Genomic DNA, 12,407 nt, shown 5'->3' on the forward strand with positions numbered 1-12,407 from the left:
TGTGAGGAGCTCTCCTCTGTATCTATTATTGTTCAAAAGTTTATAATGGTCTCTATTATCCATGAATGAGTGAGATCATGCAAGGCTGTTTTTATGTAAAGGCTGCTTTTATGTAGAGCTGGGCTGCTGTGTGTGCAATGGCTCCTATGTTTGCTTAGGTTGTTTTGTGCAGCTACTGCTTAGTAAGCTACTTTGAAGAACTGCTTTGTCTAATGGCTACTTAGCAGCAATGGCTACTTGGTCTAAAATAAAGACTCTCTTATACGCCTTCGACTTCTCATGTCTTCTCCGTCTAATACTCGGCGTCCATGAAGGTCCAGTTCTTGGCAGAAAAAGACCTGTGCTCCCAGTTAGCATAGTCAAGCAGGATCAAAGAATAAGTACTCCAACAGTTATAAAATTTTACAACTTCGATGTATTATGTTCTACAGGCACATCAATAATTTGCACAAATTTTGAAGCTATCTAGATGGCAAAGGTATTTATCTCAAATTTCAGGTCTAAAAGTTTCCTTGTGTTCTAGGCAAAACTCATACATTGATTATATTCATTTATTTGGCCCAAAGATGTAAGGCTAGAAATGACCGCTGGTCACCTAAGCCCAGTGTATTGAGGACACAATGAAATGAATGTAATTTGGGTTAAAAAACCATTGCTAACTGCTGGGAAATAAGAGTTTGACTGCTTTAAGGATAAAAAAGATTCATAAGTAAGGAACAACACTGATCTGAAAAAAGTGAGTAAAACAACTGCTTTGAATAAGATAAAATTACGTAAAGTTGGTGAATAATAAAAAGGTAACTATTAGCTAAAATTATTTCCAATTGCTAGTTAAAACGAACACCAGATGAGAAAACCAAACCATTAATTACCATCTAATACAACCAAATTCCAATAGTATGAATTAATTTGGTTATAATCTGAAAGTTTTAGCAGAATTTGCCAGTATGAGTAATCTGAGGGAACATTAATGTAAGAAAAATTATTTCTAGCAATAGCACTTTCTCTAGATTTGTAAAAATCTAACTTTAGAAAGTTCCCTGCATGCATCTCACAAAGACTGGGTGAGTTGGAGAGTAGGGGCCATAGTCAGGGTGGTAGGGGAGGAGGAGGAGGCAGTGGCAGGAAATAAATGGCTCTGAAGCAGGACCAACGTCTGAATTTCAGGAGGGTTAGTGAGTGCTGTGCTTTCATAGGCCTCCCCCTTTTTTTTTAAATCCTCACCCAAGGATATATTTAGGGAGGGAGGGAGGGAGAAAGAGGGGTGGAGGGAGAGAGCGAGAGAATGCTCGGAGTGAGGACTGAACCCACAACCTAGGTATGTGCTGTGACCAGGAATTGAACACTCCACTTTTTGGTGCAACCAACTGAACCACCCAGCCAGGGCAACAAAGCTGCTTTTGAATGCTGGCGGTTCTATTCCTTTGACACTACTCACTTTTATAATACGTTTCTGTTATATGACAAAGTGCTCTAATTCCTAATGCAAAAGGTTGAATTTAGTACTATAACTGAAGATACTCATCCACTTATGGTTTTTTTTTAAACTGGTGCTTAAAGAATCCAACCTTTGCAAATCATCTATATTGTTCCTTAGGCATTTTATCTTTGCTCAGATTGTTGAAAAGTGGTGGCTTGTTTTGTGACTAATGCACGTTTTACCTTGACAGATGCAATGCACTGTGTAGCTACAATTTTCTGGAAAAGTAAATCTTTTAGGAATTGTTATTCAAATCTTCAAAGAAAACATCTAATAAAACCCAACATGCATCCCCGATACTTAAGCAGCTTAAAAAAAAAAAAAAAGGCAGAGTATAGGAGGTAAACCACCAACAAGACAGAAATCAAACCTGATGCCATGACCCCGAGGGAAAATCCTACTCAGACCAAAAACAGAACAGATCACTTCTATCACCACTGTTGTTCAGATATCACCAATTTCACAAGACCAAAGAAAGAAATATTGAAAATAAGGGAAACAAAATAGTTATTTTTAGCAAGTGGTCAAACTCTCTATCTAGAAAGTAACTTTAAAATTACCACAGTAAGAGAATTTTCTAAAGTGGCTGGAGACACAAACACAAACAGAAATCAATAGCTTTATCACAGTTAGAAAAGAAAATGTAGGAGAAAAAAGATCTCATAATCATAGCAAGATAATTACAAAATTATAACATATTTAGAAATTGATCTGAAATAAATAACAACTATGAAGAAAAAAATTCTTTTGCTTAAGGAATTAAAATGAAGAGCTGAATATAGTTATGTTCCTAAATGGAAGACTGAAAATGTAATCATGTTAATTCTCAGCCAAATTGATCTATATATTTCATGCAATTTTAATCAAAATAATTTTTTGAAGTGTAACCTCAAATGATTAAACTTAAAGATCCACAACTATAAGCAAGAAAATGAAAGAAGAAAATATATAAATCTTTCCTAAGCAAGACAAAGACATCCAAAAGCCATAAAGGAAAAGATCAACAGATGTAACTACCTAAAAATATAAGCCCTCTACCCTGGCCAGGTGGCTCGGTTGGACCTTCGTCCTGGACACCATAAGCTGGTGGGTTCAATTCCTGATCAGGGCACATACCCAGGATGCCAGTTCAATTCCCATTCTGGGTGCGTGCTGGAGGCAACTGACCAATGTTTCTCTCTGTCTCGAAGAAAGACATTCTCAGGTGAGAAAATAAAAATAAACAGAAACCCTCCAAGCAATAAACAAAAACAAAAAACCAACAAAGCTAAAAACCAGGAAAAAAAGGGTTACTATGCTTCCATATTTAAAAAAACACACAAAACATTCAATATTATCCCATTTTTTGGGGGGGGGGAGGCAACCAAATTTTTGGTGGCCTTGTTTCAACAAGGCTGAAAAAAAAATTCATAAATCAGTATAAAACCCACGGCAACAATAGGAAGTCGGGCAGTTGCTGTTAATAGACAGCTCTCAATGAAACACAGTGACATGAAACACCACCCCTAATAGCAGCAGAGGTCAAACCATTGACAAAATCAGAAGGACCACAGCTGAACCAAATGGTCACTTTAGGGGTGGGAATACAGGGACTAAAATTTTCTACATTCTGTAATTTTTGAATTTTATAAAATGAAAATGCAATACTTTTGTAGCTAAATAAAAAAGAAAACAATTATTTTAAAAGCTAATTTACATATTCCTTTCATGAGATTTTACAAAGATATATTTACTACCTCTTGGTCCAGGTTATATTCTTCATTTGAATTAAGTGCAACCTTCACAGTAATATAATCCCCATTTTTCACAGCATCTCTCAATAAATCTAAAATGAAAGAAACGATATTAGGTTTCTGTATCTAGATTTATGAAAAGGATCCTCATAACTCCCACACTACTCACTACTTGGAATGGCATCTGTTACAGAAAAGTTCTCATCTTCCCCATCAAGATGCTTTTGAAAATCTTCTAGTTTCATCCATTCCAGCTGCAGGTCCATGCCCAGACTCAAAATCTGCTGTCTGCCATCTGGAACACAGAAGGGCTTTAAAATACTTTTTTCTGTACTGACTTAACCAAAACTTTATATACACCTTTAACATATGTCATTATGTAACTGAGTCTTCAATGAAATTTCTGATTTTCTTTGGCGAGTAAACATAAACTACCCATATTTAGAAGTTACAGTGCTTCAAAAGCTTAAAGATAAATTGGTAAACTATTAATTATAAAATAGTAAAATATGAATTTTAAGTATAAGATTAAGTAGCTCAAAGGAAGAGAGAAACTAGAGTAAGAGGAACTGCTAACATTTCTTTCTTTGGCCATTCTTCTTGTACATTGCTTTCAATCATTGGAAATGTGTAAATCAGACATGTGTGTAAATAACAGTAAATGCCCTTTGATCCTTCCAGACTCGGATCACACTTTTCCTCCTGAAAGCCCTCTCTATTGAGTGTACTCCAGGCCCCACCACCACCATTAAGCAAATGCTGGTCTCAGCTGTCTGATCCCTGGACTCAGTAAGTGAGTCTTAAACATAACTCATTTGGGAGAAATTAAAAATGACTGAAAAGCACAAATAGTTAAAGGATTTTACCTAAAACCAATTCCTCAAATGACACAGATGTTAGGCAGTTAACCTTGCCATAGAAATGGACTTTGTAAAAGCAATGCAAATACACTTCTCCCAAAGCTCTCAACTGGAACCAGCACTGAGCATGGAGACATGACAGCACAGCCTCGAGTGACACACCTAGATCTGTACTCCAGCTACCTGTTAGCTGTGTGACTTTAAGTCACAGAACTCACTGCACCTCCCTCTCTGAATAGAAAAAGCAGCTAACACTCCATAAGGATTATGTAATTATTTCTGTGAATTAATGCATTTAGACTATAATGACCTGTGAGGTCACCGTCGAGGAAAGCGAGCCACCTCCTCCCAAAACTGTGGGAAACCACAAACCACAGGAAGCACTGAGGAGGCCATACAAATGAGAGGCCATATAAATGGAGACAAGGCCATCTAATTTACAGGATTGTTAAGTAACAGAACACAGAGCTCCAAATCAAGAGCTCTCTTCCCCATGAATCTATCTGGTTTTTAAATCTGCAAGGACCTGATTCTGAGGTGTCTGAACATGCCCAGGTAAGTGCTGTTATCTCCTGCTATAGTTTTATACAGCAGCCTCAACAGAACATGGGGCAATTACTGCTGATGCCTGATACATGGTCTAGTTGGGCAACCTGTCCAGTGGGGTTACAGCTGTTATTCAACCCAACACAACACTGTCTGTATGGAAACAAAGAGGGCCTGCAGCAGCCAGTGGGCTGAACTCAGTAGCTTGGCTGATGATCAGTCAAGAGCCCTGGCCATTAATACTTTGCACTAATAGGTGGGCTATTCTAAAGGGGTTGACCCTACGGCTCAGACAGTGTGAAGCCACAGGTGGATGATCATGAGTGAGCTTTTGTCGGGTCAGGACATCTGGAAAGACATTTGAGTCCACCTGCAAGAGCCTAAGGCTCCTCACTTTTCCACATCCCAACATGAGGCACTGACACCCGCTGGCAATCAGGAAAGTGAGCCCCTAACAGCTGACCCTTCAGTGGATGCAGCAGATAGGTACACAGGAGTGGCCACCACAGCGCCTGGGTGGGATGGGAGTATCGCTCCAGAAATAGTGACTTGTTAATGCAGTGACAGTATTAAACAATTCATAGGGCAACTGCCACAGGAGTTGGGGGCCACACATTCATTGTATCAGCCCCTCCCTCCAAGTGGGGCAAACTAAAGCTATTCTCTGTTGCTATGCAAACCAGGCTGCCACTACTAGAGGATTAGAGAAGTTGAGAAGACAGTGATGGGGTCACGTTTTAGAGATCACAGTGTGCTAGCCTGGGCAAAAGAACATGACACTGACTGGAGGCCCATCCCCCTTATGACCTGCAGGCAATAGGGCTGGTAGAAAGGAATGAGTAGTAAAGCCACAGATTACATTACTACCAGGTAAACCGCCTTACCAAGGTGGGCTAAAGTACTATCCCAGGCTTCCATACAGTTGAATGATCAGCCAGTAGGGCCCATTGTCCATATGACAGACTAGGGACCCCTGTTGAGGTACCTAATGCCATAAAGCAGGGGTGAGGAACGCCTGCCTGGCCCTGGGCCCACAAAATCATTTGGTCTGGCCCTGCCAAGGCATTAGGGGTGAGTTAATTAAATGTTTGACCAAATACAGCAGGCTAATTTTTCTAAGTTAATAATTTTGTATGGCTGGCAAATAATGTTATAAATATCCCAATAGCCCTTGGCAGAAAAAAGGTTCCCCACTCATGCCATAAAGGAACATAAGTCACAAGAGACAGTCATTGCCCTGACTCGAATTGTGGACCAAAGTGCTGTGCTGCTAAGAACATGAAGCCCCCCTCACACCTGGGAGAGGCATCCATCATCTATAGGAATTTGCAATGAGATGTCCCACCGGGATGAGGGTGACTTGGCATCCCAGGTGAGGGGAACTACACTGGGATCCTGCTGTCCTGCCAGATGACCCGTGGAAAAGCACCTGGAAAGAAACATGCACCACAGAGAGGAGATGAGCCGGGGGTCCCGGTCTGGCATGTTCTACTCCCAGCAGTCCATCTCCTCACCCTGTGTGCTCCAGCTGACATGGATGGTATACATGTCCTGGTCAAGTTCCTAAAGTTGCCAACCCCCCTCTCCTCAAGGCCAGATTCGGTTTCCCATGGATGCCATCATTCAGCCACCATCTCTGTTCCCTCCATTGCCCTGGATGATGTTATGACACACAAGAAAGCCCCTACACTAAGCTCACCCAAGCCTTGAATGTTAGCCAACAAAGCCCATCTTTATTGAATACTGAAAAGTCCCTAAAAGAAAGCTGTCCTCTGAAGCAGGATGGCTTGAACATTACTACTGCCTCACAAGAAGGCAGACCTGTGCCACTGTCCAAACACAATGTGTTCACACCATTAGTCTGCTAATGTATCACATTGAGGACACAAGTGAATGCACTGAGTGATCTGACCCCTAGCCTAGCAGACTTAATAAATCAGTGGTTCTGATCTTGGGGCTTAAAGGAAAAATTATTACTTGCTTTGGGAATCATTGTCTTAACCTGTTATTGCTTGCATATGCCTGTACTGTGGCTGTGGTGTCTGTCTCCAATGCAACCAGAGAGAGGCCAAATGAGCCACTTCCATGCTGTGAAAACCCATGCTGACCCCTCAAGGGCACATTGCGGAAGAGGAGGCATGTGACATTGTAAGAGCCAGTCACAAGGGGTGGAGTGTTGGAAGAGGTCATTCAAAGGACATGACCATCGACTGAACATCATAGGCAACTGGAGGTTCCCTCAACCCTCCCATACCTAGAATGTATCTCATCACCGCCATTCTCCCACAGTGGGAGCCACTTCAGGGATGCAGCCTTGATAGCAGAAGGTATTGTGAGACCACCTGGACTGAACACATGACTGAACATCATTTAGGCCTCTCTATAAACTTTAAGACTTGGCAGGCAGTTTGGAGATCTCTTTGCCTCACAGTCTCCCAAGATGAGCCTTGTATGTAAGTCCCTTGCTTATTCTACTTGCCAACTACCAATTTGGGGTGGCTGCCTTCCAGTTTCTCCCTGCCCTCTGTGTAAAGGGTGGTTCAGATGTCATCTGGGGATGCCCAAGGGTACAAACCAACATCTACTGTGTGTGTTCACTGCCTGGTATCCCAAACAGCAGAGCTGCTATTTGGCATTTGGCCTCAGGGCAAGCCATTTCCTCCTCTCCCTTGTCTATACATAGGTCCTAGCAATTGTCCCAATTTCCTATAAGCTAATGCATCTAAAAGCATGATTTACCTGATACCCAGGGCCTAATTGTTTTGTAGTAACAAGGCAACCCAGACTATCCACTCTGCCATATATTCTGTAACATTAATTCTCTTCAACTGTTTCAAGATTCAAATGATACAGTTTTATCAGATTTATTCTGTCCTAGTTATAAGTACATATATATTGCACTCTTTCTGTTACCCTCACAGCCATGTGCCCAATATTCCACACATTGACCTCCCTCCTCAGCCAATCCCAACATCATCAGGAGGGCATTTACAAACATGCCATTTAGCAAGTGTCATTTGCTGCAAAGTTAAAAGGATAGAATATAAGTAAGTCTGCATTTGATAATTTTCTGAAAGAAATCCATTAGGTATACAATCAAGCTACTTGGCAAGAGTGATAAAGGCAGAATACCTGAAATTTGTACAATTTCAAAATGTGCTGGTCACATCATAGGGACTTATAAAATATTTGTGTGGTCAATTTAAAAACCACAGAATGGCCTAAGTTTTCAATTTAAAAAGCTGTTTATTCAGGAAATTGAAACAAAATCGTCTATGCCTTTATTTTCTGATCTTGAGTTACAATGGGAAAAAATGAGGTGAGTGAAATCATACAGCCCTGAGAAAATATGCAAACTGACTGCAAACACACTCACCAGAATTCTCGTCGGTTGGGCATATACCATCTAGAACATCCTGATCACCTTCTGCAGCTATACATGCCCATGTGTCAGTCTCATCTCTTGTATTTCTCCTTTCTTTAAGTACCTGATTGTTTTCCTTGGTTTTATGATCTTCTGCAAAATTATAATCCAGTGGTGTTTCTTCTCTTTTCTGATTATTCTCAGGAAAATCATTTTTTCCTTCTGGAGTTAATTTAAATAAATCAAATGCATTTCTGATTTCCTTAAATGCTAGTGAAAAAAATAAAAATGGTAATGAATAGGAACCATAATTTCTGTTGTAATCAAAAGAAAATCTGGGTTTGTGTTAAACAAACAGGTATTTCCTTAATTTTTACTAATATCTTCCTTGGTTCTAAAGCATCATTAGGTTTGTACTATCAAATCCATGAAGCTGTTTCAATTGGTCTTTCTATTGGCTGCTCAATGCTTAGAAAGGGTTTACATAGAAAGTGAATGGCTGTTTTCCACTGTTATGAACCATTCCCAGTTTTGACAAGATAGTCAGCCTCAAAATAACCCCAGTCATACCACCAACTGTCCTGCTTAGACATCTGCCTACAACTGTAATCTGAAGCTAACATTGTACACAATGATCTCTGGGGTGAGTGGGGAAATGGGAGGGTACCATGCCAGCACACTGACTGTGCATCTGGTAGAAATTAGCGGATGCATGTGAAACTCCACACAAATTTTTAAAAAATATATATTTTTATTAATTCCAGAGAGGAAGGGAGAGGGAGAGAGAGACAGAAATATCAATGATGAGAGTCATTGATAGGCTGCCTCCTGCATGCCCCACACTGGGGATCAAGCCTGCACTGGGCATGTGCCTCGACTAGGAATCGAACCCTGACCTCCTGGTTCATAGGTCAACGCTCAACCATTGAGCCACACCAGCTGGTTCAACTTTTAACTAAAAATAAAAGTGAAAAGAAGATTGGCAAAGCACTAGATCTGACATAATAACCAAAAAAGGGGCAGATACACAGAATAGGCTGGTCCCACACCCACCTGTGGCGGTTTAAAATCGGGAGGCATGGCCAGGGGAGGCATGGCCTTGACCTAGTAACTCAGTTGGTTAGAGCATTATCCCAATACGCCAAGGATGCAGGTTTGATTCCTGGTCAGGGCACATATAAGAATCAACCAATGACTGCATAAATAAGTGGAACAATAAATCAATGTTTCTTTCTCTCTGAAAATAAATTAATAAAATAAAATTGGGCCCTGGCCAGTGTCGCTTGATGGTTAGAGTGTCAGCTCGCACACCGAAGGGTCACGGGTTTGATCCCCAGCCCTGGTCAGGACATGTGTGGGAGGCAGCCAATTTATTTGTCTCTCTCACATTGATATATGTCTCTTTCTCTCTCTCCTCCCCCTCATCTCTGTCTCCCTTCCACTCTAAAAATCAATGGGGGGAAAAAATCTAGGTGAGGATTAACAAAAAAATAAAAAATAAATATAAGACAAGTCCCCATAACTTCTGGCTGGAAAGACCACCAGGGACTGTGGCTGAGGGAGATGAAGGGCTGCTAGAATCCCAGGCAATTCCTCTTAAAGGATCCATGCATGGACTTAGTCCAACTCACTCCCTTTAAGCTCCAGTGATGGGGTAGCAGCTTGAAAGGAAACAGGGACTTATGAGAAGGAACTGAATTGTCTGTCATGAGGGCAAGAGCAGGGGAGGGGGCAGCTTACTGCCAAAATGAAAAGTGCAGGCAGAAGCCTTATCTGAGTCTCCATTAACCTGGCTCACACTCTTTACCACACCCAGTTTGTGGACCCACCCAGGCCATTTCCAGTGGCTTTTCCTTACAAATGGCCTCTCTTGCCTTATGCTTCGAACTTACTGAAAACCTCTCAAACATGCAGCATCTGGCCCCTGCATATCCCATACCTCTTGCTAAGTGGCCTCAGGCCCAGCACTATCAACAGCCAACCTTGGTTCACAGCTTTGCCTCTCCTGGGTACCTCCAAGCCCAACATAAGTAGCAGCCATCTGCAGATCACTCTATAGCTCAATGCCAGGTGGCTGACCTTGCACTTCCTGGGAGGTTCCACAGCCAGGGCATCCAGGGGACAGCTGCAGACCATACCAGATTGCAACCCTACCAACTCCAAGTGATACACTCAAGGGGCAGACTCCTGGACATCAAAGCCCCACTGAAGCATGTATTGCTCCACAGGATCCACTCCTGCACAGCAGCTCCTCTGCTGTAGTTGCAGCAGGGTCTCACAGCCGATCGGCCTGGGAGTCCATCCCTCTCAGTGAGGCCAAAAGCAATCAACACTTAACTACAACAGGACAGTGCACACAGCTCAGACAGGAGCGCACCTGGAGTGCCCAGCTCTAGTGACTCAGGAAGGTGCACCATAGGGCCCTACAGGACACTTACGACAAAAGGCTATTCTACCAAGTCCAGGAGACATAGCAGTTCTAATACATAGAAACAAACATATGCAGACACGAAAAAATAAGTTCCAAATGAAAGAACAAGAGCAATCTTCAGATAAAGAACTAAATGAAATGGAAGCAAACAACCAAATACAGAGTTCAAAACAATGGAACTTAGTGAGAACTTCAACAGCATGAAAAAGGACAAAGAAACCACAATAAAGAATCAGTCAGAAATGAATAGTTCATTTACTAAAATGAAAAATAATTTACAAGGAATCAACAGTAGTGTAGATGATGATGAGAATCAAAGCAGCAATTTGGAATACAAGAAAGCAAACAACAACAAAACACTCAATCAGAACAGCAAAAAGAAAAAAGAATCCAAAAATATGAAGATAGTGTAAGGAGCTTCTGAGAAAACTTGGAAGCATGCAAACATTTGCATCATGGAAGTACCAGTAGGAAAAAAGAGAGAATAAGGAATTGAAAACCTATTTGAAAATAGGACAGCCCTGGCTTGTGTGGCTAAGTGTTTAGAACTTTGGCCTATGCACTGAAGGGTTGCGGGTTTGATTCCCAGTCAAAGGCAGGGGAATTGAGTTGCAGATTCAATTCCCAGCCCTGGTCAGGGCATGTGGAGGAGGCAACCAATTGATGTGTCTCTCTTGCATCAATGTTTCTCTCTCTCTCCCTCCTTCCCTGTCTCTCTCTCTCTTGCCCCCTCCTCACTTCCCTCCCTTCCACTCTCTGAATATCTTCTGGTGAGGATTAACAACAACAACAACAAAAAGATAGAACATATCCCTAACCTGGTGAAGGAAATAGACACACAAGTTCAGGAAGTGCTGAGTCCCAAACAAGATGACCCAAGGAGGCCCAAACCAAGACACATCATAATTAAAATGTTAAAGACAAAGAAAGTGTCTTAAAAGCAGCAAGAGAAAAACTGTTGGTTATCTACAAGAGAGCTCCCATAAGACTGTCAGTTGATTTCTCAACAGAAACTGCAGGTCAGAAAGGAGGTTGCAAAAAATATTCAAAGTGACGAATAGCAAGGACTTACAACTAAGATTACCCAGTAAACCTATCAGTTAGAATCGAAGGACATATAAAGAGCTTTCCAGACAAGAAAAAGTTAAAGGAGTTCACCACCAAACCAGCATTACATGAAATGTTAAAGGGTTTTCTTTAAGAAGAAAAAAAAAAGATTAAAAAAATGAACAATAAAATGGCAATAAATATGTACCTATCAACAGTTGAATCCAAGAAACAAAATAAGCAAACAAGCAGAACAAAACAGACTCACAGATACAGAGAACATTTTGAAGGTTGCCAAGATGGGAGGGGGGGTTGGAGGAATGGGTGAAAAACGTGAAGGGATTAAAAGTACAAACTGGTTTTTATGAAATAGTCTTGGGGATGGAAAGTATAGCATAAGGAATATAGTCAACAGCATTCTAATAACTATGTATGGTGTCAGATGGCTATGAGATTTACTGAGATGACCACTTAATAAGTTATATAATGTGTAATCACTGGGGTGTACACTTGAGACTAATATAATAATGTGTGTCAACTGTAACTGAGAAATAAACAAATGATTATTTTTAGTTCTGTGACATAGCAGATTAGGAGAGTGTCTCACAGTAAATTTAATTCCTTGTATAAAATATGGAAATGGTAAATGGTAGTATTAACACTCACTGTTTAATCCCTTTGGCTCTTTTCGGCCTTTTTCTTCCTTGTCCAAATCATGCCTTTTTTGATATTTTTCTTTGGATTCGTTTTTTTTGGTCTCTTTCTCCTGAAAGAGAAACATGTAAGACCCAGAAGAGGAACATATAAGAGCTCATACCACTTGACACTGACACCTCTGTGTGCCATAGAACCTGACCCTGATGATTAAATCTTGTTCACATAAACTGCTTCTCCAAGCGAGATTATCCCTCAACAATTTAAAAAACGTCAAATTCAAAACCCAACA

At 41.0% G+C, this 12,407-nt stretch overlaps 1 protein-coding gene across 12 annotated transcripts in view; it reads right to left on the reverse strand.

Annotated features, from left to right (window-relative positions):
* Window positions 1–12,407, reverse strand: part of MPHOSPH8 (M-phase phosphoprotein 8) — a 79,261-nt gene that overhangs the window by 24,965 nt on the left and 41,889 nt on the right. For all 12 annotated transcript variants that reach the window (XR_002828426.1, XR_002828427.1, XM_023751153.1 and 9 more), the window contains exons 4-7: window positions 12,128–12,227; window positions 7,996–8,253; window positions 3,383–3,508; window positions 3,217–3,305 (exon numbers count right to left, since the gene is read on the reverse strand). Coding sequence is in view for 10 of the 12 variants with exons in the window: in XM_023751153.1 (XP_023606921.1) it covers window positions 3,217–3,305; window positions 3,383–3,508; window positions 7,996–8,253; window positions 12,128–12,227 (573 nt within the window). In the remaining 2 variants the exon portion in view is untranslated. The remainder of the gene's footprint in view (window positions 1–3,216; window positions 3,306–3,382; window positions 3,509–7,995; window positions 8,254–12,127; window positions 12,228–12,407) is intronic.

Source organism: Myotis lucifugus, unplaced genomic scaffold (assembly GCF_000147115.1).
Source record: "Myotis lucifugus unplaced genomic scaffold, Myoluc2.0 scaffold_19, whole genome shotgun sequence".
Classification (NCBI taxonomy): domain Eukaryota; kingdom Metazoa; phylum Chordata; class Mammalia; order Chiroptera; family Vespertilionidae; genus Myotis; species Myotis lucifugus.